The 25,902-nt window shown below is 45.0% G+C and overlaps 1 protein-coding gene across 1 annotated transcript in view; it reads right to left on the minus strand.

Moving 5' to 3' along the window:
* Positions 1 to 3,876: 3,876 nt before the first annotated feature.
* The window catches only part of PAK5 (p21 (RAC1) activated kinase 5), an 81,803-nt gene continuing 59,777 nt past the window's right edge, over positions 3,877 to 25,902 (minus strand). The window contains exons 3-9 of the mRNA XM_065835243.2: positions 19,876 to 20,673; positions 14,170 to 14,661; positions 12,342 to 12,475; positions 10,252 to 10,378; positions 7,369 to 7,494; positions 5,370 to 5,504; positions 3,877 to 4,657 (exon numbers count right to left, since the gene is read on the minus strand). Coding sequence (XP_065691315.1) covers positions 4,502 to 4,657; positions 5,370 to 5,504; positions 7,369 to 7,494; positions 10,252 to 10,378; positions 12,342 to 12,475; positions 14,170 to 14,661; positions 19,876 to 20,673 — 1,968 coding nt within the window. The 3' untranslated portion in view covers positions 3,877 to 4,501. The remainder of the gene's footprint in view (positions 4,658 to 5,369; positions 5,505 to 7,368; positions 7,495 to 10,251; positions 10,379 to 12,341; positions 12,476 to 14,169; positions 14,662 to 19,875; positions 20,674 to 25,902) is intronic.

A 25,902-nucleotide genomic window follows, 5' to 3' on the forward strand; every position in this document is an offset into this window, starting at 1 on the left:
TTTGCTAACAATTATTTACTGAATTTTTCCATTGATTTAAGCTTTCCAGGCCTATTTTTGAAAATTACTTATGAGAGGGGTCAAAAAAGCTGTTCAGCTTCTCTCCTGCCTATCAATCTACAGCAGCGTCTTGAGGACAGCAGCATGGTTATTGGTATTTCATTTGATATTTAGCTTTCAGTCATCGATGATGGCTTATGATGAGCCAGTTGCAAACTTGAACACTTGGCTTTATACATGTTTATGAACACACTAATAGAAGGTGGATAAATGTAAGAAACATCACTCTACTGAGCTCTGTAAGGACCTGTAATAATTAAGCACTTACTAAAGCAGCTGTTAATGACTTACAAAGTACTTCTTAGGATTAGAACTTTAATTATGAATTATTGATGTAGTGCTGAGGAGGGGAGTTTCATAGCCAGTAAATGCCCTGGCCTCTGCTACTAAAATTATTTGTTAATACCGTTAGAATGGGTGCTATCAGAAAAAGCTGTTGTTTCTCAGTGACAGGTTGGAATAGAGGCACTGCAGTCACTGGCCGTACGTGGATCTCAGCAGATGAAGATGCCTTCTGGAAGAATGGATGATCCCAACATGTGGTATCTAAAAAACCTGAAATTAAAGATATTTTCTGGTGATAGTGGTGGAGGAAATGGCTTCTGCAGGGACCAGGATGAGGGCTCGGGAGCTGTTTGGTTGCAGGAGAAGAGACGTGGGATGATCCTACAGAGGTTACCCAAGGAACAAATTTGCAGAGAAGGTGAAGAATAGGGCTCAGGCAACTCTGTAGCTCAAGGTAAAAGGCCGAGTGTGTGCGTGTACATCTGTGTGCACTTGTCTGTGTGTGTGTACGCACATATGTGCTTGTCTGCCCATCTGTGTGTGTGTCTGCGTGTATGTGTACATGTATGTGTGCGTCTGCACATGTGCGTGTGTGTCTGTGTGTGCATGTGTGCGTATGCTCTTGTGTGTCTGTGCATGTTTGTGTATGCATGTGTGCGTATGCTCTTGTGTGTCTGTGTGCATGTTTGTGTATGCATGTGTGCGTATGCTCTTGTGTCTGTGCGACTCTGTGCATGTCTGTGTCTGCTTGTGTGTGTGCATGTGTATGCATGTGTGCGCATGCTCTTGTGTCTGTGCGACTCTGTGCATGTCTGTGTCTGCTTGTGTGTGTGCATGTTTGTGTATGCATGTGTGCGCATGCTCTTGTGTGTCTGTGCGACGGGGTGTGTGTGCGCATCTGCTTGTATATCTGCATGTATGCATGCGTCTGCACATGTGCACGTGTGTGTCTGCATGTGCACGTTTGTGTATGCATGTGTGCGCATGCTTGTGTGTGTCTGTGCGACTGTGTGTGCGTGTATGTCTGTGTGTGCATGCCTGCTTGTATGTCTGCACGTGTGCACGTATGCATCTGGGTGTGTGAACGTCTGTGCGTGTGTGTGCACATCAGTGTGTGTTTCTGTGTGCATGCATCTTTGTGTCTGTGTGTGCGTATGCTTATATGTCTGTGTCTATGCATGGGTGTGTGTGTGTGCATGCATTTCTGACTGTGCATGTCTGTACATGCACATGTGCCTCTGCGTTTGTGTGCGCGTGCACGTGGTTGTGTCTGTGTGCGCGTGCATGTGTCTGCACGCGCATGTGTGTCAGTATGTGCAGGACTGTGTGTCTGTGTGCTTGTCTGTGCACACCTGTGCAGGTGTGCCTGTGCACATTTCTGCATGTGTGTGTAAGCGTGTTTCTGTGTGCATGCGTGTGTGCGAAGGCGTCTGCATGATTGTGTACCTGTGTGTGTGCTTGACTGCATGTGTGTATTTCTGACTGCATATCTGTGCCTGTGCATCCATGTGTGTGTGTGCGCACATCTCTGTGAAAGCGCATCTGTGCACATGTGTGTCTGTGTGTTTGTATGCATGTGAGCATGTCTGAGTATGTGTGTACATCTGCGCGTTTGTGGTTGCGTGTGCATGTCTCTGTATGTATATATCTCTGTATGTTTGTGTGCGTATGTGACTGTGTGTGCTTGTGTGTTGTATGTGCGTGTCTGTGTGACTGTGCACGCGCACATGTATGTTTGTGTGTGCAATTGTGTCTGTGTGCTTAAGTACGTTTGAATACTTGTGTGCCTGTGTATGGCTGTGTGCATGCATGTCTGTCTGTGTGTGTGTGTGTGGTTGCCTGCGTCTGCACTTGTGTGTCTGGGCATCTCTGTGTGTGTATGTGCACGTCTATATGTGCGTCTGTGTGTGCATGTGTGTCTGGGTGTGTTTTTGTGCATGTGTCTGCACTTGTGTGTGTGCACGCTTTACTGTGTGTACATGTCTGTTTCTGTGTACATCAGTTTGTGCGTGCTTTTGTATCTGTGTACATGCTTGTGTGTGTGTGCACGTCTATGGGTGTGCATCTGTGTGTGCACATGTGCCTGTGTATGTGTGTGCGTGACTCTCTGTTTGCCTCTGTGTGTGTGAAATTTAGAAAATAGAAACAAGGCGGGGGAAATAAACCACACTGAATATGAAAGCATTTATTGATTTATTTAACTTGCATGTGCATTTGTCTCACCAGCAGTTGGTGTTCACAAAAAAAAAACTCTGAAATTGACAAAACTTTCAGTAAACTTGATGAATACTGTTTAAAGTATCTAATGATAAGAAAATTGCAGAAAATTCTTCACTTACAGCCTAAAATGTGCTGAATCTTGAAGAAAAAATCCCCACCAACCCCAAGCCCCTTTTAATTCAAAGATGGTTAAAAAACTTGAATTTTGTGGCTAGTATTCCAGTTTTGCCTGCATGTCATTGCCTTTACCAGAGCAGCCTGTTTTCCTGAGTTGTCAAGACTACAAAATAGAAATGCCTCTGAAGGCCGGGGTGCTGCGCTCTCTGCCGGGCTTCTGCGGGTGGGGATCGGGAGCCAAACACATTTTCTTCAGTGTCGTCTTAAAATGTGCAAACAGGGTTAAGAAGAGAAAGCAGCGGTGTTTGAGTTCATATTTATCTCCTCCTTTCGATTGTTTCTCTCCCTTCAAATATTCTTTACCTTTTTAAGGGCAGTACTAAAGGAGCTGCTGTACTACTGGCAACTCTTTTGTCCTGGAGGAAGATCTTTAAGCAACAGCTCCTGCCAGGTGTAGATGTTTGGTTATAATTTACTACAATAAATAACAATTAACTTATTCACTATGAAATGCCATAATAAGAAAGAAACTAACTGTGTTTTCACAAAATTGGCTTTGTGTTTCTTAATGAGATCGTAAAATGAGGTCAGTAAGAAAAAAACCTTGAAAAACATGGCTTTCATATTATACATAATTCAAAAGAATTCAAAAGAATCATTAATAAATAAAATTCATTTATCATTGAAATCATTATGAAGCACTTCTAAAAATTTTAAAGGCAAATCTAGTTAGGCCTACAGTTAACATGCAAAGTCATCCAACAAATAACACAAAATTGTACCGCAGTAGTCAACTGTTGCATCAACATTCAAAAAGGTCTAGACAGCAGCACGACTTCTTCTATATGGCAAACATCTCGTAACGCATCACAATGGTCCGTCTGAGCTCTGGAGGGTCCCATGGGGTGGGCGGATGGACAGACAGACGCCTGTCATCCCCTGCCACTGCCAGAGCGAGACAGGAATACCGGAGATCTTTGTGCTAACAAAACTGAGCTTGCAGTGGCAAAGAAAAGAAGGGACCGCCACGGTGTGAGAAGACCCTTGAGTGAAGGTGAGGTGGGTGTGTTAATGTCCCACCGCCAGGGAGATGAGGGACACCCTGATGCCCACCACCATTCACCAGCAGTGCTGATTGATTGACTGACAGGGTGTCACTGGTAGCGCCGGCTCCATTGCTCTTTGAGCCACCATGCTGCAAAGGAACATCTGGAAAACTTTCTAACTTCCTAAAGGGTGTTGTTTTTTTTCTGTTTTCAAAAGGGTTAAAAAAGGTTTAAAAAAATCCTTGCTAGTTACACTTAGTACTTCAACTAACACAACAGTTACATGACAAAGTACTGCAAATTATCAAAACATACTGTACAGAAAATTACAAATTCATTGCAAAATACATTGCGCTGCTATGACTGAGATAAAAAGTGCTTTTTTTTCTTTGTCAGAAAAGTGTTCTTCTGAAATAGAAGTGCCGTAGCCTGCAATAAAATTCTGGTGTTTCACTCTGGTTGTGCTATCCTCTATTAATTACCTTTCCAACCTTGTTTGCGTTTGGTGCTTTCTGCCTGGATGGCCAAGACGATGACAGCGCAGGGGAGCGATGGTCCGTGTTGGAGCGTGGCCACCCGGCTGGTGGGCCGGATTGCTCCCCAGTCCTTCGCAGCCCCCGAGAGCACCTCCCCGGGTTTTTATACACCACGGCACTTCCGCAGGGCTGGTTTTCCTCCACAAGGTTTCGCTCATCGCAGCCCGCGGTTCCCACACGACCGCTGGGATTCCTGTGTGGACTTTGCACTAACCTCCTCCCAAAAAGTCGCTGGCTTCAGCGGTGCCTGTGCTGCCTCATGAGGGGCACGATGCAAGAAGGAGGCCCAGCCAGTTTGAGGAATGGGTGTCTCAGCAGTTCCTGCGCCGTGGCTCTCTGCGAGGGCTCCCGCATCAGCATTGAGTCCAAGAAGCCCCGGAGGACCGAGGAGACCTGCAACATCACACTGGTGTTAGGGGTGGGCAAAGACACCCGTTTCCAGCCTGTGCTGGGTCTGTGCACTGTACTTTTCTTGGGAAGACAAGGGACACCCTGAGCTTTCCTGTGGCAATAGATGTACTGAGCTGAAGGGCTGCACATCTCCTAAGGGCCATTAATATTGAGCATACTGAGCTATCAGTGGGGCACAAACCAGCACACTATGCACATGATTTGCATGTGGTGGGTGAGAAAAGCAATAACGCACTGAGGGCTCAGGTCTAACTTTTTTCTACAAGCACATCAAAAATGTGAGGTGGCCAAAGGCTTTGGCCCTGGGCATGAATGTACCAACCCACCCACAGCAGGGCTTATGTGCTGAGTTGCTCTGGTCCTCAGGAAGGGTGGGAAGCACAGGGAGCACGAGGCTCTGCACAGATCCCTCCTGTCACGCACTGCCAATGCAAAGCCAGGGCCGGGCACAATAAAAAAAACCAACAACAATTAAAAAACCAACAAAAACAAACAAAAACAAAAAAAAACCACACAAACAACAGTTTGCTGATGGCTTTGGCCTCCTGTCCTCCCCACACAAGGCCAATGTAGGGCCAAGTGCTCAAGGTGGTAGCTAAAGATGCAATTTTTCCTTTGTGCATGCAAGTGTGTTGCTATGATTCTATTAAATACCAGTATATGCAAGGTCCTCATCACCTACGGAAGGCCTGACCTTGTGCATGTCCTTCACTCGGGCCGGCAGGTTGTCCCGGATTCGGCGCATGGCCTGCAGCGGCGGCTCATTGAAGTAGGGCGGCTCACCGTCTATCATCTCGATCACCATGATGCCCAGGGACCAGATATCCACCTGTAACGCAAAGAAAGACCCTTCATAAACACAGCTGGTAGCGCAAAGGTGGGGCACGGGTTCAGCACGTGGGTTTGTACAAACCTCCAAGCTGGCCCATGCTGTTGTACCTGGTATCTGTGGCCAGTCTGGTAAGCCAGCACCGTAAATCTTTCTTTCTTAACCAGCCTACAACAATTTTGTTTTTTTCTTGTGAGCAGTCAGTGCATTGAAGAAATAAATTAGAAATTACTTGCAAACCCAGGTCTGCAGCGAGTTTAGGTGCTGGGCAGCGGCAGCACTGCTGGTTTGCGAGGCTGGCTGCACCCTGTGGCGCTGCAGTCAGCTGTGCTGCTGTGCAGCCTGGCAATCTTCAGCTCAGGCTGGTGCTGCAGTGCTACAGAAAGGTGCAGCGAGTGGGAGAGCAGAGTAGAATTCAGCTGCTCGGAAATCAGTTCCTCTGTTTGCCCTGAATATTAAAGACTACACAAACCCCACCTGAGACTGCAAGACAGTTACTACACCTGGGCCCGTTTCCAGCGATCACAGGTAACACATTATATAATGCCTTTGGAAAATGATCCAGCTCCAGCTTAAAAAAACACACAAAACTATTTTTTTTTTTGTCCTGGCCGGCTGCAGAGCTGCTCCAGAATCCCTGATGACTGTAATTCCAGCATTTGCCAGCCCAAATACAGACACGGCCAGTTCATACTGGTTTTGCTCTTTCGCCAACACCATCCTTCAGCTTAAATACCTTTCTTTTTTTCTTCCTTTTCCCTTCTGGTGTTTGCCCCAGAGTGCTACATCATGTCTTATTTTAAAGTATTTCTCCCAGACGAAATCATTAAATAACAACTCAGTTTAGCGCACTAAACAATGCCTTTACATATTTTAGCTTAGGGTGCTGTGTTAAAGGAAACTGGCATCATCTTGACATCATGAAAGACCCTTTGATGATTTTTAAGTTGGAGCTTCCCTTCTACCTAATGTAGTTCTAAGTTCAGCCACTTTATAATCCCTTCGGTGTTATTAATGGGCTAAAAATAGCTGGTGCTATCTCTGAAATGTCTCCTACAATGCCACACATCCCAGGTGGACGGCGATGCCCGCACAGTCTTGCTCTCCCTGTCTGTGGCCCCTGCTGCGCGACATGAAGATGTAGCGTCTCCTTTCTCAGGCCTCACCTCATTTCCCTGTGTGTGCGTATATATATGTGTGTGCATGTATATGCACGTATGTATGTGTGTATGTATATATATATCTTTCCTGCAGGTTTGCTTGCTGCAGCTGTTACTACAGGCATGATCAAGCAGATGACTCCCATCCTTTCTCAGACCATTGGACAGTGCTTAAAATAATTCTCAGAGATATTTTAATATTCTTTTTCCACCTCTCAACTAATGAGAGACTGAGTGTAAGGAATGAACTGATGCAGGGACACAGAGGGTGGTAACGCAGCCCACCCAGCTGGCTCTTGTGTTTGGGACCCTATGGGGAGGGCCAAGGCTGTGTTGGCACTGTGCGATTTGGCTGCTGGTTTAGTATATGCAGGTGCAGACACCTGTAATTGCAGCTCCAGCTTAAAGATCATCAAAGGGTCTTTCATGATGTAAAGATGATGCCAATTTCCTTTCACACGGCACCCTAAGCTAAAATACGTAAAGGCATTGTTTAGTGCACTAAACTGAGTTGTTATTTAATGACTTTGTCTGGGAGAAATACTTTAAAACAAGACACGATGTAGCACTCTGGGGCAAACATAATTGCTGCTATTTAGTATATCTGCGTAAATGCTTTTGAGCTGCGTGTTTCGCACAGGGCTCAGTGCAGAGGGGAAGGAGCTGCTCAGGGTCAGCGCGGGTGGCGGTGCCGCTGGACTCACCTCGGTGCCGTAGGGCAGGCGGGAGATCACCTCTGGCGCCATCCAGTACGGTGTCCCCACCAGTGACTTCCTCCTGGGGACCTCCTTGGACACCTGGGCGCAGAACCCGAAGTCCGACAATTTTATCTGAAAAGCAAACAAAAAGCTCCTTTTGAAGAACAAGGCAAATTCCTCTGAGACAAATGTGTCTCTGAGACACAGGTCCCCAGCTGCTGGGGGGCATGGGGACAGAGACACAGCATCTGCCTCGGATGGAACTGCAGCGCAATTTTGGAAGTGTGGCTGGAGACAGCCTGGGGAACACACAGCTAATTAAAGCCAGGGCAAAGAAAAGAAGTGGGAGAGAGTGGTGCTGGTGCTCGTTACTAAGATTGCCTGTCACAGCTCATTGCCTCTTCAGCAGCAAAAGATGCGGAGGTGATAAACAGCTTATAATATTTAAAAAATAGGAGGAAAGCAACAAATTCTGAAGTAAGTATTTTACAACGAATCTATTATTGACTATATATAAACCCCACGTTTGTAGTCCATGTATGTATATTAATATTTAATTACATATTTAATATATATTGCAAACAATACACATCACTCCTATTATTTGCATCAGGTATATGATCTGTGAGTTTGCCAGAAAAGAGATTAAACAGGGGTCATTCCCCCCTTTTTCCTTCACCACAGGGAGCATGATCTAACACTCCCAGAAAGCAGTAACACCTCCTGCCAAGGATTTTTCAAGACCAGGACCTCACGCTGTGACCTATCACTAAAGAAACTGTTTCCTTACGTAGCAGGGGAGTTAATTTGGGGGAGAAAGGGAGGACTCTTCCAAAATGGTTGCAAGAGATAAAGAGGCACCTGCCCCCTTTGCTTGGGAATTCAGGAATTAAAGACAGTCCTGTCCTTGAGTAGCTGTGGCAGTGACCTGAAATAGAAATAATGGGATACACGAGCACTCCGGAGAGCAGCTCTCGCTGCATCATGTGCCTGCTCATACTTTTATGCAAGAGGTTCTTCTTACAACAAAAATTATGGAAAATTATCACCTCCCCCTCTCCATTGCTGTACAAGACCAAGGTGAAAACTTCGCCAACCTTCAACCAAAACAAGCTGGTCCGAGTGTTGTTGGCATCACCCTCTTCCAGAAACAGCTTGTTCCTTAAGGCTAAAGCGGTTTGGTTTGTTCTGTTTTGCTTTTTCCACGTATTTATTTGGAGGCCTGGAAGCTATCCTAAGGGTTTTCCCAGACATTAGGACAACCCTGTCACCCCCAGCAATACACCGCATGGCGCCATGGTGACCCCATGTCCAGGGCCCTTAAGACACGTGTCCCATCACGTACTCAGTGCCTGGGGATACAAAATGAGCCCAAACAGCCCCCAGGACAACCAAGAGGGAAGTTTCATAAATCCCTGCCTTGTGTAGAGCAGCAGTTTACTATCAGCACTGATTTGTTTTCTTTCAGATTCCGTACAGACATGACTTTTTCTAAAACTAAGGGTGTGATTTTTAACAGAATTATGAAATGATTGTTGGTATCTCTAAAACAAAGCCAATAATAGCCAAGTTCTCCGAGCTAAATGTATTTTTCAGTTTACAGGATGAAGAATGGAAGAAATAATGCATATTTTGGAAGGAGAGCCCAATCTTTTTTTGTAGGAGCACAAGAGGTTTTGCATCTCTATTGCTCGTTCGAGTACATAAAAGAAGACGATTTTCTAAAAAAAGATAATTGCACAACACAGCCATGAAGAAATCTGCAATGCAGATAATAAGTACTGGAGTAATGAGTGTAATGAGGCACTGTATGCAGATCCTGAGAGCAGATCAGATGCTATTTCAGCAACGGGGATTGAAATTGCAACTGAAAAACTCCTACACACAAGGAATTTTCTTCCCTGACAGGATTACCAGGAGCAGAACCGCTCCCGTGACCGCTGCAGGAAGAAAATCCCTCTCCCTTGGTGAAGGGGGAATCAAATCACAATGGCGAGCCTTTGATTAGGGAATCAGATCAGGCTTGAAAAACCTAAAGTTTTATCTTCTGAAGAAGATGATTTAGGTTATTTCCACACCAACCGTGTGCTCTTAGGCTCAGTGCAAGCTGCTAAGCCTTGCTATAGACAGGGGTATAATGCCAGTGGAACAACTCCTAAACCCCGCTTATGGGACTCACCGGCCATGAGTGTCTTAGTTTTCACTCAAATTATCCCAATAGTGAGATGCAAACCAGTGCCTAACTCAAGCAGCAATTAGGGTCTTATGAGTGATTTGCCTTTCTCCGCCTAAACCTTTGGGTGCCCCAAGCTCAAGGTGCGTCGTGTTTTACTGTCATGTCTGCCCAGAAACACCACAGCACAAACCCACCTTTCTCCTTGTCAGGTAATAACAGTTTCTTTGCGACCAAACGCTGCTGATGTAATATCCTTTTTGCATGTAAAGTTGTTTTTTTTTTCTTATTGAGCAAGTCACGTGCAGCATGTTCTCCCCCTCTCTCCTCACTCATTAACAACATCGACCAATTAACTGACAGCAGCACCCCATCCAAGTAAACGAAGCATGGGACAGGCATTATCAAGTATCTTCTAAGCATACACATGGTAAAAGCTACTCTCACCATCAGGGGAGTGTTTCAGCAGCAATGCAGAATATTTTCTATTCTTATAGACAGACAGCCTCTTAACTAGCTCAGGAAAACAGAGCAATTGCATAAAACCTTGCGGATGTCAATCACCGGCCAGGCCAGGCCTGTGTTTTTCTGATTCAGCTCAAGTTACTCCCGGGTCGCATCCCTTGGTTTCACATGCATGCCTTGTTGATTTTAAACGTGCGCAGCTGTTTTCACGCCAGCCCCACGGGACGGCGGGGGCCAGGATGGGTACTCACCCTCCCGTCGCTGGTGAGAAGGATGGAGTCGCTTTTGATGTCGCGGTGGATGACGCCTTGATTGTGCAGGTAGGACAGGGCTCTCAGGACGGACAGACAGACGGTTGCGATCTGCTCCTCGTTCATCCTGAAACAGTGAGGGGGAAAAATGAGCTGAGCGTTAATAAGGACGGTGGGAAATGGGAGCTGGAGGGACAAGGCACAAGCCCGTGGTCACGCCAGAGTGTTGATGGCGGGAGATGTTTTAGGCAATGGCTCTGTGGACACTTTGGTCCTATTTCTGTCAAAAAAGGGGAGATGAAGAGCAAGGAACAAGTCTGCAACGAGGTCTGGATAAGCCTCCCTGCAGCACTGAAAAAGCAGAGCGTATGATGTGCTGCAGCCTGGTACAGGGAGCCTGTTTTCCCCTGGGAAATAACAGAAATGCCTTATTTACAGTAAACTTACTGCTTGCCAAGGAGGGTAAATCACTGCTGGGATGGAAACAGGCATGGAATAAATATGAGGAAAACCACTCCTAATTGTGCAGACAAAACATCAGGCCTTGGGTCTTGCTCTTCAAGAGCATTTTCTTTTCTTTTATGACTTCTGTAAAAATATTCGGGGTGTTTCAGTAGAAAAAGAAACAGCAAGAGTCCTGATTTCTGTGCACACGTGCAAAACCCACTCTGGGAGAAGCTGTCGATGGCGGGATGGGCGGCAGACCCTGACCCAGTGGATGTCCCCACCATCTCTGCTACGTGAGCAGAAAAACACCCGTGGAGATTTCTGCTTTAACGCCGTGTGCCATTTGCAGCATTTCAGCGAAATCTTTGAGGGAAGGTTATGCAATGTAAAAAAAACCCAGAAGATTAAGGAAAGACTATTTTGAGTAAAAAAATAGATGACAGCTCTTAAGAAATGGTGTCCTGGGAACACCTGTTTGGTGCTAAACTTCTGTCAGAAATATCTAAGACAGAGCTTTTAATGTTTTGGGGAGCAGCAGTTAACAAATGACTTGCAATATTGTGATTTATTTCAGCACATGAGCTAAGGCAACACTAAAAAATAAAATACCTGTGTTACAACTCTGCTTTGGATAGGACCTAAGAGCATCATTAAACTATGAGAGAAGACAAATTTTCTAATTTACTATTCCCTGCTTCTTGCTCACCTAAATACTCTCCCACTAGCTTGGTGCGGAAATTGTTATTTTTTTATTCCAGAGGAAGAAAGCGAATAAAGAATTCCTCTTTCCTGTCTCATTTCATCCTCTTTATCAGGCAAAGATGAGTGAACATCAGATGTAAAGTGGGCTGTAAAGTCTAATGTCTCCACTCAGAAGAGGAAGAGCAGTTCCACGCATGGTGCTGGCGACTCGCCTTCCTTACAGGTACGACATTAACTGAAATATGGGAACAGGCTCTACCATAAGCTCAAATATCCTGATTCAAAATATTTTTCCCATTATGTTTTTGGCTTGGTTCGCACTTAACATTTCTGACAGTGTGGTTACATGGGTTATGAGCATGGAGACATATCGCCCTTAGAACTAACACAGTTGTGACAGCAAAAACACAACAGTACAGATCACCAAACAGAGAAAATAAGAAATTTTTGTTATTTTAGGAAATATGGATAAAAGTCAGGTTGCTGCTAAATTACCCCCTATAGCACTGGCAAATCCCTGTCTACCAGTAAGCCCTTTCAGAGATTTCATTCCTGTCTGTTTAAAAAATGCCAGTACTCACAGGAATTCAGCTGCAGCAGCTAATTTATGCTAGTAAAGTGCGTATGTGTGTGTATATATGTATATACCTACACATGCATCTATAGCTACACACATACATACATGTATTTTTATATATATACACACATATATTTATGTATACGTATTTTCCAGGTATCTATACTGTATGTATTTTTCTGTTTGTATATATGTATTTTGTACATATCCAGAGCCAGGAGGTACCAGCTTCCCTCAGCACCAGGTGGGGCGGGAAGGGCAGGGTCCGCAGGCACCCGGGAAGGAAATTGGGGGCACCCACCTGGTGCCTGCCCCGTGATGATGCGTAAACGCTGCTGGGCCCAGCACAGCACCACCCACCCACCTGGTGTGAGTCACGATGTCTGTCAACGCGCCGCCCTCCAGGAACTCCATCACAACCCACAGCTCGTCGCCAACAAGGTAACTGTTGTACATGTCGACCACGTTCTCGTGATGGTAATCTCTCATGATTACAACCTGTGAGGAGGAAAAAGATGATACGTGAATTGCTACAAGCATTATCTGACACTTGTTTTGACCTTCTTTTTCACCGTACTTTCCTCTTTGTGCTTAGTAAAGGTTCTGCTATGAATCACATCCTCCCTAATCCTTATGCCAACGCATAAACAAAATCAATATATTTACATAAAAATAACCGTCATCGCAAATGCATTAGGAAGAAGGAAGACTCTCTAGTTGCTAAATTATAAGTGGTAGGTAATTGGTTTTTTCTTTTCAGATGGCAGGAACAGAACTATTTATTTCATTGTTTTTTTACTGCCAGTTGCTTTCAGTATAACAGAGATTTATTTTTTTTTGACCCCATGAATTGTTCAGCCCATCGTAGTTGTCTTCATCATGCACCAAATGGTACTTTGCACAGAATTTTAACGGAGTGCTGGTAATACAGGGGACATTCGTAAGATGACTCAAATCCCACATCTAAAAGGGACTGTACAGAACTGGGACCACAGTACCAGCAGCCCAGCCAATGTGGCAACCGCGACCCTGTGGTATTGAGGGATGTCAGAAAGGTGATCAGGAGAGAAAACAGCAGCCAGGGAAGGCTCAATTGTCTGTATGTAGACTGCTGAATATAAATTGTCAGATGACACGAGTGACCGGAGTGTGTCAGGGCAGCAGCTTGGTCCCGCACAGCACGCGGGACGCACATCAAGATGTTCCCATTCAAGAGATGCTCTGTTAGAGCCACCACAACGCAATTTGGTGTGGTCTTCCAGCAGAGGCAAAACAAAGCCAAAAAAGCCAGTACAGTCATGGACTGTGCGAAGGAGAACGCTGTGAAGTTTCTTAAAAGCTAATGTTTAATCTAAAAATGTGGAGTTTTTCAAGTTTTTAAAGAAACCGGTCTGTCATGTGCTGAGGGAAGAGCCTCTTACAGTTAAAATACAGGAAACAAATGATGGAAACAAGAGTTCTCCCTGGAGACTGGCAGCAGGTTTGGCAAATTCAGCATATTTACAAGCGACCTCAGAAAGCGAGCAGAGAACACCCAGCACCAGCTTCTTCAAGGGGGTAAGAAGAAAAACAGTAGAACTCACAGCATCAAACAACTGGGTAAAAACATGGCAAATGAAAACCAGTGTTCTTCAGTTTGAAATAATCTACATGGGAAAAACAATCTCCCATAAGCAGATGTGGGCTCTGAACTGGCTGCAGCCACTCAGATGGTTCCAGGACAAAGGGACTGTCAGCTCTTTGCCAGGTAACCATCCAGAAAGCAAAGGGACTGCAAATGGTCAGGAGAGGAAGGAGAAGGGAAACAAAAAGTATGTATTAATACATGCCAGAATGCGGTACACATGCTTCTTGAGCAGTCAGGCTAGTTTGGATCCTCCATCTTGGTAGAATAAATTATGCAAGAAAACAGTCGGAAAAATGGAATCAGGCTGTGCCTGTGCATCTGATATGCTGCATGGACCAGCTGATAGATTTCTTAGTTGTTTACTGTGACTTTCCACCACGTTACAAGTTTAAAGCCAGGGGGAAACATGACTCATTGGAAACTGGTCTGGTTATACACTACCTATACAGCATCGATGTGCGGGGGTCCCACCTCTTTTAGAAAGACATTAGGTTGTCACTTGACCCTCCGTCTCCTGTTGAACCTACCACCTGCAAAACCCATCGCACCACCCAAAACAAAGCACCTCATTAAAGAGCAGCTCCCTCCTCTGCTGCTTCCTGAGATCCATCTTCTTCACAGCCACTTGCTTTCCCGTGTGCTTCTCGGTGGCGATGCAGACAATCCCCGTGGAGCCCTCCCCGATCTTGATGAAGTTGTCCAAGTACTCCCGGGGGTCTCCAGGGCTGACCACAAGCTGCAGGGCAGCTCTGAACTGTTCGTGGGACACCCTGGAGGGCTGCTGGTCCGAGGAGGATCCCCAGCTGGGTGGAGGATAAGCACTTGACGTGATACTTGGGGAGCTGGGGTAGGAGGCGGTGGAAATATAGGGTGAGCCGGGCTGGAGGGATGGCTGGTGATAGTGGGAGGCTTTGTGATAGACCAGAGGGTACTGGTAGCTGCTGCTCGAGTAGCTGACTTTGCTCTGACTTTGAGGTAGCTTCACGGGGCCCCTGGGGTAGGTGTCCGATCCAGAGAGCGGGGGGCTGACAACCAGCTGCGCTCGATCGTAATCCACCTGCAACACAAGAGCAGATGTGTGAACGCGGACAGACAGACAGCTGTCCTGCTGTCCATCCAGCCATCACCGCTTGGGGCATTTTGGTGACCCCACCGCGTGCCCCCATGTGTCTGTGACACTGTTGTCCTGTATCTGATAGGAGATTTTTAGACCACTGGGCTGCTGTGTACTTCTCAGCACTAAAACGAGGCCAGGAAAGACCATGAGATCTTTCATGCATCTCAGGTCCATTTTTCTGTCCAGGTACCTGTTTGTGGACACAATAATCTTTCTTTGAAGTAAGTCTATGCTCCAGAAAGCGGATTTGTTCTGCATCTGCAGTGCCCTGCAGGCTCTTTGGGCCATTTCCTCCAAGAATTCATCCCTTCCACAACCTGCAGCCCCTTGGCAAATCCCAGTTTGTGTCTTTCCTTTCAAAAACCTGAGTTTTGACTCTCAGCCCTTAGTCCTTTCTTACACTTTTCTCCAGCGACTCAAAACCAACCCAACCTCTTGTTGTGGAGGTGGTGGCACCCTGGAATCCTGCGACCCGCTGTTTGAGTGACTGCGGACAAGGGTATGATAAGTGGCCCAATTCAATTTATCATTTGTTAAATCATTTTCCAGAGTGACACAGTACATAACAGCAGCGTCACAAACCCACTAGTTTTCATCTGAAATCGGAGATGATCACAGAGGAAATTATCCTGATGGGAGGCCTTGTTCATTTACAGGTTCCTTTCTTTGATTTTCCAAGCTTTTCTAAGCCTTTTACGCTGAAAGCAAATTAATACTTCACATTTGCAAACATAATACTTTGCTTCTATCTAAAGTAAAAAAAAAATATATATAATAATAATTATTATATGTATATCTGCATATATGTATATATAAAAAGACAAAAAAATCCCACTCAAAACAAAACCCCTTTTTTTTCCCCTGGAAAAGAGTATTTCCACATTTATGATACAACACACGTGACTCCTGACGATGTACAGAACATCTTGGGGCAGGGGGTTGGTTTGACACAGGCTCATGATGTAGCACAATTACAAATAATTATGGCAATGAATTCATTTAATCAATCAATTTCGGTGGCGGTGCACGGGGATGGACAGAGCAGCAAACTCTACACAGCTCAGGGTTGCTACTATTACTGCTGGCTGCCGGCCAGGAGTCCCTGATCCATGTTAGTTAAATGCACATTAATCTGAATTTGGCAGTGTAATCAAGGACCCAACTGAACTGTGAAATTGAATTCTGCGGTGGAACATCATTTGACCATTTTATGCTAAGACTGCAAAAAAAAAAAAAAAAAAAAAAAAAAAAAGAAAAAAAATCTGCCGCAGCATCAATTTATCACCGGCGGCTGCTGCACAGCGAGGAGGAGTTTCGAGCTGGAGCCACCTCAGTGCAAGGAGAAAAGCCTCCGAGTGCAATGTTACATCAGCACTTTGGCACCTCACGTGTGAGCCGGATGCGCCCATCGCTCTGTTCCTCCCCAGGTTTAGCAGGGAAGAGGGAATTTCTCTCTAGGGGCGAGATTTCCCTCGGAAACACGAAGCTGGAGTCTGTTTCTGTCCCAGCCGCGCGCGCTGACATACGGAGCATCCAGCGAGCACGGACATGTCGTATGGACACCTCCTAGGATGCTGCTTTTGTTTCAGCAAAACATCCGCATGGTTACAGCTGTAATTTGGCTTGCTCCGCCAGGCAAGGGGAGCCATAAAACAGAAGAGGGTCAGAGACATCATGAATTTCATGAAGGACATTACAGCTGTGCAACTAATTAACAGAGAAAAGTGCTCAGATGGTTTGGCGGAGGTAGAGGAGTTCAGTCTAGCCCTGTCCTATATATCTATGTATGTAGGGACACAAATTATTGCTTTGGATGTAAATACGCTGGTTTTCTTTAAACTATTGAGATGGGGAAAGACTTGTCTAGAAATTTCGCTGGATAAATCCACACAAATCAATTATTTGAGGCTTCAGCCATGTCTGATCTTTCTAAGCAACTTCCGTGTTGGCAAAAGTAAATTCCATGGTGAAATTTTAAAACAAAAATTCAGAGATTCAGTGTGCATTGCAATACAACATAAACCAATTCACGTCCTGAATCCCATGAAAACTTAAAAAAACCCAGGAGCTAAAATGAGTAAATCAGCTGAACCTCTCTTCCAAGGCTGTGTCCTGACGCAGTGCTTCACATTGAACACGCTTTATCCCACTAATAATTCCATTTCTGTTACTGAATGCAATTACCTACCGAAAAGAAATTCTTTAAAGACCACAAAGGAAAGAAGAAACCAGCCCTGCTCTCATTCAGGATCAGGTCATGGGAGCAGCCGAAGCTCTGACACGACATCCATCACGCACGGCGGCGCGAGGCGAAACCGCGGCTGCTGCCGGCTCATAGCATCACCTGCATCTGCGTCTTTTTGTTGTTAAAAGGTTGTAGCACCGCGTTTAGACTCATTTCAGTTTCCACTCTGATGGCTGCGATGCCCGTTTTGTATCACACGTGGTGGAAAGCCCTGCCTGCTCGTGCTGGGTGCTCTGCAGAGGGACTGCGGCAGGATGGCAGCCCCGGAGCCCAGACCCTCTGCGGGGAACAGCGAGAACCCCGCGAGACGGGCTCGCCTTTCAGTACACGTAAAACAGATCTCGGTTTGATTATTGTAGTTTGCCAAAGGAAAAAGTATGGGGGGGTGATCTGTAAATCACATGAGGATCGCAAGGGGAAGGGTTATTTTGGTGCTTCCCTGGTGGAAATCACTGAGACTCGGAAAGCCACTACCAAAAAATGACCGGAAAAGGAGCTTTGAAATAACAGGATCTGATGCAAAAAGCTGAGAGGGCTGCCTGCAATGAAGAGGAGGGCAAAAGGAAAACATGCCGTACAGAATGTACAAAAGTGAGACAAAACCTCTGTATAATAAGTAGACTTGGTGGGATGGGTTTGATGACGTGTGACAGTATTGAGAGGACTCCATGGAACAAAGTGGGACGTAATCTTTGTGTTACAAGGGTAACAGACGCTGCAACCCCACAGAGTCTTAGGGGAGTGATTCTGCAAGAACAGGAGCACAGGTGGGTAACACAGAGGCGGAACCAAATCTGAACTGCTGGATTCCTATATCTCCACTGCACGGCAGTGGCCAAGCCAAGCTCTGAACAAGTCTTCTGATGTCACACCTCTGAAATCACAGATGATGAAACAAGGCAGACACTTCACTTATCTGACATCTATCACCTGCAAATACTACTGAACCAAGTCCGCTCTTCACATTCACAAGCCAAAACGAACACCTTTACTGAATACATTTGGAAGCCACACATTTGTGCCTACAGACTTGTTTCACTGCTTACTTTTTCCCCCACTTTTAATTATACTTCAAAGCCAATCTCATTTGTAAAATATCTGATTCAAGACCTGATTCTCATTTAGTAAACCCATTTGCTGAACCATTATCTTACTAACGCGTCCTTGAAAAGAAGACTCTTCAGCAATCATCCAAGACAAGAAACTGCTATTCACTTCCAGGGGCTGTGGACTGGTTTGGGAATTGAAACTGCTGCATTTAGCAGTGAATCATCAAGTTTCAATACACCAAAGCTGTAGGAGTGTTTTTGATGCTCTGAGGAGAGGAACAGCTCACAATGAATCTTACAAAAGAAAAAAAAAGATGCCTCTGTGCAAAAGTTGTTACTGCATTTTAATAGGTTTTCAAAGTGTCTGGAGGACTTTGAGTCCTGTAAAATATACCTCTGTCTTCTGCCCTATGGAGTGCTGTAAAACTGGCAGCAGCAGATGCAAGAGAGTCGATGAATTACTGGATTTGTCCTTCTCCTTTCTAAACTCTGACAAAATGATCACTTTAAATGAAGCAAATGGCAGACTGCCCATCTCGGGCTTTCCTCACGACTTCCAGAATCTATATTCTGGTTTAACCACCCACACACATCCCTCGCACCACAGCCTGAGCTCTGGAGAGGCACACAAAGAAACTTGGTCACTTTTCCACTCCCCCCCACAGGTTATCCTCAAACTCCAAAGCCCAGCTCTGTGCTCTAAAGCAATGTGGAATAAAATTGCACCCGTCTCCCTTTACTGGAGCAAGTAAGACACAACCATGGTGCTGTTGTGGATTTGCAGAGACCTGGGACTTCTCCTGGGTCTGCAGCTGGACAGGACCAAATTCTAAGCGCACAGTAAGAAAATGCACCATTCAGATCATCGTTAAACAGCAGGGTGGATCTCAGCACCTAACAAGGTACCTACCTCAGCACACTGGGTAAGTCATGGCAACCCAAGACGGTTTCAGCTCTGGAAAAATGAGCTATCATCTCGGTGCCCGTTGCTAAGGGAACTCGGTAATGTTCAACGCAATCTACACTGAAGAAAAAACACCTCTTGCAGAATACTGGATGTTTAAGCAGGTCACCATCATAGCTATGTGACTATGCGTGTAAGAAAAGCTTTGTTCTCTGAACAAGTAGTTACAACCAACTATTGCAAGTATGGCAAGATAGCTTGTATGGATAATATCCCTCATGGGACTTAGAAAAGGCAAAGCAGGCCACACATTTGTGCAGAGGAGCTGCTTATAGATATCATGGCTGAAATGCTCTTTTGCACCTTAACCCGTTTTTTTTTTTTTAAACTATATCTAAAATGTCTCGGGTGAGATAAGCTGCTTTGATTTGATTTCACTGCTTAAAAGCAAAGCAGAGAGGCCTGAACTCTTACTCTCATCAGTAGCAAAGGGTTAATAAACCTTGTAAAATAAATATATCATAAATACAATATAAATATTAAAACACAGAGGTTTCAGCTTTGCATAGTAACAACTCAAATACAAAAGTATCTGACATACAAACCAGACCAGCTTCTCACCTCCCGCTGAGATCTGCACAGGGCGTACGAAGCCCTAACGCTGCAAAAACTGTCAAAGAACTTAGTTATTGGGAATCCCAAGTAAAAACCCTGGAAGCTGGGCATCTCCAAACCTGCCTTTTAATAAATATCTTAATCCCACGGGTCCCTGATGTCCATTTTCAGATACCTGAGTAAAATGGGTGGGTTTTCACACCCGCTGAATGGCAACTGGGCATGTTACCCGGGATGTGCCCAAGTGTGGCTCCTTGCCCTTACTTTCTTACATGTGCACCCCCATTTTGGCAAGGTCGATCCCTGCCCTGGCAGCACCATCACCGGGGACGTCACATTACCTTGGGGATGCCTGCTGCAGTTTCGGACAAGCGGGGGTAGGTGTAGGAGCTGTAGGAATGTCCCTGCTGGTGTGCTTTAAAAGCGCTCGCTCCGTAGGGCATGGCTGGCTCCTGCAGACCAGAGCCTGACCTGGACCGCTGCCTCATCGCCGGCTGCGGGCTCGCCGGGTCCACATAGGACGACTTCGGCCTCTTGTCATAGTCATCCTTGCCCAGGCCATGTCCCCAGTCACTATCGCTGTACTCCAGCCTCTCCTTGGGGCACTCGCCCTGCACTGATGCTCGGGACGGGGTGTACGGAAAGGGATCTCTATAGTCCAGGGAAGATCCACTGGGGATCCTCTGATACTCCAGCTTTAGGCCACCATATTCCAGCGGTTTGGGCTTTGTCTCCAGATGCGCTGGGTAATCTGGGAGGAACCTGGAGAGGTCTGACTGCAGGGGTGTCACTTCTGAATAATAGATGTCCCGGGAAGTCACCTTCATCATGTGTCCATTCTGCTTGGCGGCATAGCTGCCTTTGTAGTATCTGTCTAACTCTTCCCCGTAGAGAGTCTTGTCTCGATATTTTTCCACGACATAGTCTGTCGTAGTGTCTGACTCACTGGAGTACTGGGAATACGTGATATAACCATTTTCCTCCTGGTGCCTCGGCACGTGGTTTGCATTTCCTTGGTGGTGGGTGGGAGGACTCTCCTTCCGCAGGGAATTGGATCGTGTCACTGAGATATTGTCGAACTCTTCCAGCAGGCCGTTGATTGAAGTATCCTTTCGAGGCTTATTTCCTCTAACAATAGTCTGGGAAAAAGAAATTGCTTTGATTAAATACTGATTTTCATTTAATATCTGACCATGAAAAGCACCAAGAAGAAAAAAAGTTTACAATTCACCCAGAAATACCTGTAGCAATGTGTTACGTTCCTCAGTCGCATAGCTCAGAATAATCCATCGCTAGGACAAAAAATCTCAATAAATACTTACAAGAGGACACGCAGAAATGAATAAACAAAAAAAGGTTAACTTTGGTGTCCATCATAAGCTGAGATTTGGTATACAACCTCAAGACACACTTAAAAACACCCATTTTAAGAGGTGGGTGTTCAGCAGCCAACAGCAGAGATGTTTAAAACCACTACTTATTTTTTATGTGTTATTATTCAGTTGTCTACATAAAGCCAAACTGGTGGGCTGAATCTGATTTACAGGGTATGAATAAGCTAAATGAAAATCATTCAGCAGTCGCTTCTACAAGTTATTTTAACAAACTGTTGGAACAGAAAGTAGCATATAGTTTAGCAGGCACTGGGCTTGTTATTTGGTTTTGTTGGATTTTTTTTTTAACAAAACAGTATGTTACTGGGTAGCAGAATTACCACTGGGGATTGCCTCTTAGTTCACTTAGCATTTGGGGAAGAAGGAAAAATAATACTTAATTACATCATCTTACGCAGCATCCAGCAAAACACTGTGCACAACCACGGCTTTGGGACGGCCACATCACAGTTGCCATGGGTGGCAGCAGTGGTGGCCCCACTTGTGTCCTAAAACTGCAAAGTCCCCCCAGCCCTGGATAATGAGTGTGCAGCAGCACCACAAGCATGAACCTGCTCCCACAGACTGCCCACAACCCAGCACCCATCCCTGCTCATTTCTGCCCAAAACACTGGTGCTCCTGGTAGGATGTGAGCTGAGCAGTGCCTGGGCACAGCTCGCCGTCAAGACAGACTATTTTCACAGCCAGTACCGTCTGACGACTGTAACACACGGCTGCACCCATTTTTCAGCAGTTGACTCCCATTGAGCGCCGCTTCACATTTACAAGCACCCCGCAAGAATAAGATGTACAGATTAAGGGCCAGGGCCATAAATCAGCACAGCTCTACTGAAAACGCATTTGTTTTGCTGATTAACTTCAGCTAAATATCTACAGCTGTATCTTATTTAACTTGCCGAGTTTTTAAGCAGAGTCACTGTAGTCACCTCTAGGAGATGTCCCTCTGCCAGCTGCAGCCTGCCCGTGTTGTGTGCTGACTGTGACCTCCTGGACACCGACCGCGTCACAATGGGCACCAACCATGACATACTGGATGGTGACTGTGACCTCCAGCCTGGCCACTGGCCCCTTCAATCATTGCAACACCGACAGAGGAGACTTCTGCTCCAGGTACGATGAGGCTGCTCAGCCCTTGTGCAAAAGCACGCAGGGGCTCAAAGTTTGTCAAAATATGCATTTCGTCACTAATAAAAATCACTTTTTCACAAAATTAAAAGCAGTGTACTTCTCTGTTCTTCAGCAAAAGGTAGCTGACAAAATCTGGGCTACAAGCAAAGCAGTCCTGACCTCACACTGATCCCTGCTCTGATTTATGTCTGTAATTACTTGCCTAGTTTGCTATTTTGAAGCTAGTGATACCTAAACAATAGGACAGCAAAAATAAGGGACAGCAAATAGATCACTCCTTTCGCCTCCGAAGCCATTCAGCAAGACGAGACGAATTAGTTTCATTCGGCTACGGCCTCTTTGGCAGGATGACTGCGTGATCATTCATATTTAATTATCACATAATAAACCAGCAACATTCAACAATGAAATGCTTATAATTGAAAACGAGATTGAAATGCCTGACTGCCACCCCGCTTCCCCTGTGCAAATACACGCCAAGGAGAAAAATGCCAATTTCTTACTCTCCATGGGAGTCGCCTTCACAACAGAGAGGTTTCCTGGAGCAACCTGCGCGGTCCCTGCACAAAAGGACCTCGGAGCCAGAGGGAGCCCCTAGGAGCAGAGCGGTCTATTTGCTTATAGGAAAGAGGAGTTTTCGCTCTGCTCTGCCAAAGAGATGCTCTCTGGAAGCAGGATTTTTTGATACCTTCAGAAATAAGCTTTAGAAAGATGCAGTTGAGGGTTTACGTGTTAGCGAATTCATTGATGACAAAACCCTGCGGTTTAGGGAGTTTCTGCAGCCAGGTGAATGCTTGGGAGACACCTTTTTGATAATGGGGATTTCAAAAAGTACTAATAGTAAAATGGTCCTGTAGGAAACTCTAATTTTCCAAAAAAAGCATTTGCCACCAAAGCTCCAATCCAACGAAGCAGTCTCGGTCAGCTCTGGGACCTCAGTGCCATCTCATCCCAACTGATGAATTTAAGGAGATCAAGATCTAAAAACCTTTTGTTTTCTCCCAGCACTCTGAGGATGGCCACTGGCAAACACTGGCTTGCAAGGGTGAGGGCTGCAATTTCTATTGGCTTCAGGCTCCCCTCTACAAATTAATTAAAAGGGCCAGCACAAAGGGAGGATAAAACTTACCTATCCCACAGGCACATTTGCTACACAATGGTCAGTGCTTTATTACTATTATGAACAATTATTAATATTCTTAACAATTATTATAATTAATTATTAACAACAACATTTCCATTTGCTGTGATTTGTTTTCAAATTCAGCACTTTCCTTACATGAAAGGACATACATCTTGGTGAGATGCCCCTCTGGCTAAATTAGCCTGTATGAGCTTGAATTTTTTCAAGGCGACATCCAGCATTATTCCTATAAGAAGAACAGTAGTGTCCATAGAGCATATAATTTAAGAAGTGTTTCACTGAGACCCTCTGAAATACAGCCCATTATTGAGTATTTTGCTATTTGAATAGAACTTATGATGTTTACACACAAATCTGAAATGCAGTGGGTGCTTCCCTGAGGGGTAAAGTCAATTCAGCACAATTTACTAGACTTAAAAACCAAATTAAAATCCCAAAGCACGTATTGTTCTCCAAGAGTAAAAAGAGTGCTTGCTCTGTAAGGATGTCCACAGAGCATCAAAAATTAAAACACAAAATCAAATAAGATGCTTTTAAAGAATGAAACATATGTTGGGCCACGTTAACCTGTCCTGAAGTCATTTACTGCAGAGAAGGTGTGTGCCAGGGGCTCACCTGCAGCTGCTCTGTGAAATGCAATATTTGCAGAAAGAACCCAGAGACTGAAAACTGCCACAACCATGGCCCAAATTCCCAAATCCAACAGCCTGATGTACCCAAGTTCAAAGGTATGAGTTCAGTGGAAATTGCTGACAGGGGAGTCTCTGTTTGGGAACGTGGACTCTAGCTGCTGCATCGCTGAGCAGAGGGAAAACATCCTGGGACTGAGATACAACAGCAGAAATCACAAAAGATGGGAAATTCTAGCTCTACCTTGAAAAATAAAACAAGAAATTTGAAAGAAAATGTAATAGAAAAGCAATCTGCATCGACCGTGATATAAACACAGTTATCCTGGTCATTAGCTTCATAGGAACTAGACTAGTTTTTGCAATTTTAAAGGCTTTATAAACTGAAAAAAAATCAACTCGTACTTCCATATAAAGAAGGAATTCTATTTTTCCTCATCTGAATATATCTAGAATTTTAAATAAAAATTTTAACCACTTACTAGTCTTCAAATATTTAAAGAATCTTCTAAATTGTCATAGGTAAAGTAGATAGCTAAAAGCAAAGCATTACCTGTGAAAACTGACGGGCTAAGATTTACGAAGCCTTTTTTTCTACTGAGATCACGGAATGGAAACCTGCACAGCACCCCAACGTGCATGAAAACCAGAGATCGAGCCCTACCGCAGACGCAGCTTTCACTGGGTTCACCATGGCAAGACGGGATTTGCTCCAGTCGATACCCCATGCTTATTAAAGGACGTTTTTCAGCACATTGTGCAATTTCAGAGGGATCAATGCTACAACAGATGAAGGAGTGAGGGTGAATTTTATGCTACCATTACCGTCATACATTAAAATCAATGAGGCGCAATCTCTGTGAATTAAAGCGCGGTACTCTGAAGCTGTAGCTCTCATTTCATTTCCATCACTCTCTGGACAGGTTTGGCGTTTGCTCCGGAGCCTGGTGACAGTCGACATCCTTCATGGTGTTTCTGTAGCGGTCTGTCCTCTGGTGATAAGCTATAATGGATCTGTCTGTAAGAAATGCTGTCTTGCCTTGTTTCCAAAAGGAGATGAAAAACAGCTTCTGCGCTCAAATACTGTATTAACCTTGACAATAATGAAGTGGATAATTAACTGTTTTGCCCTAATACGACCTTGCATTTATTGTCTTTAAAACTACTATACTTTACACACTCGTTAAGAATATATCATCCTTTGTCCTCACAGAGCTGTGTTTTCAGAAGTCGATGAGGATTTAAAATCTCTCTGTTGTGCAGGGTAAAAAAAAAAAGTCTTTTAAGGAATGTCGCCCTTATAAACAGCCAATCTAAACCATGGCTTCGCTTCTAGCTAGATTATCCCCTCATTTGCATTGTACATAAACTAAAAGCACAGCCTACGTATATCTGAAAATCATTTTTTTCTTAAGAAAAGGTGCGTAAAGCGAAGCTGGGCAAAATAATGTCAGTGTAACTGATGGACACGTCAGTAATTTATCTTCTTGTGTTGCAAGATATTCAAAGAATTCGAAGCTGTGTTCATGAAACCACATCTTACTCCTCAGCATAAGCAAATGTGAGCAGCACTACCTTGGAGAGAAAAACTGATCCCTGTCATCACACCAGAAGGAAAACTCCAGCTTTCTCTGGAAGAAAGTTTTATAGCTCCAAGCTGTCAGATAAAATACCATGTTTAAAAGAAAGGGCATGAGTCCTGGTTATTTTTTGGACAAAAGGGGTTTGGAGACAGAATTAAGGATTAAATCTGTGTCGTCCACACCCCTTGGCTCGCTGTCATCTGCTCCCACCACTGTGCAGGGTCTTCTCACAACCCCACGTCTACACCATGTCTGTACGGTTGGACCACAAGGGAGGTAATTGGACATATTTGCTGCTTTGAACCCTGAAACCTTGGTCACACCAAAACCCAACTTCATCCTGAGTCAGAACTGGGGATGCTACGAATTGTACAACCAAAAAACAAGTGTTGCATCTGGGCAGCTGTCTCCCGACCTCGGCAGGCAACCAGCAGCTACAGACAGACAGACAGTCAGACGGGCAGGCACCAGTGATCTGAAGCAGCCAAA

This window comes from Patagioenas fasciata, chromosome 3 (genome assembly GCF_037038585.1).
Source record: "Patagioenas fasciata isolate bPatFas1 chromosome 3, bPatFas1.hap1, whole genome shotgun sequence".
In the NCBI taxonomy this organism is placed as follows: domain Eukaryota; kingdom Metazoa; phylum Chordata; class Aves; order Columbiformes; family Columbidae; genus Patagioenas; species Patagioenas fasciata.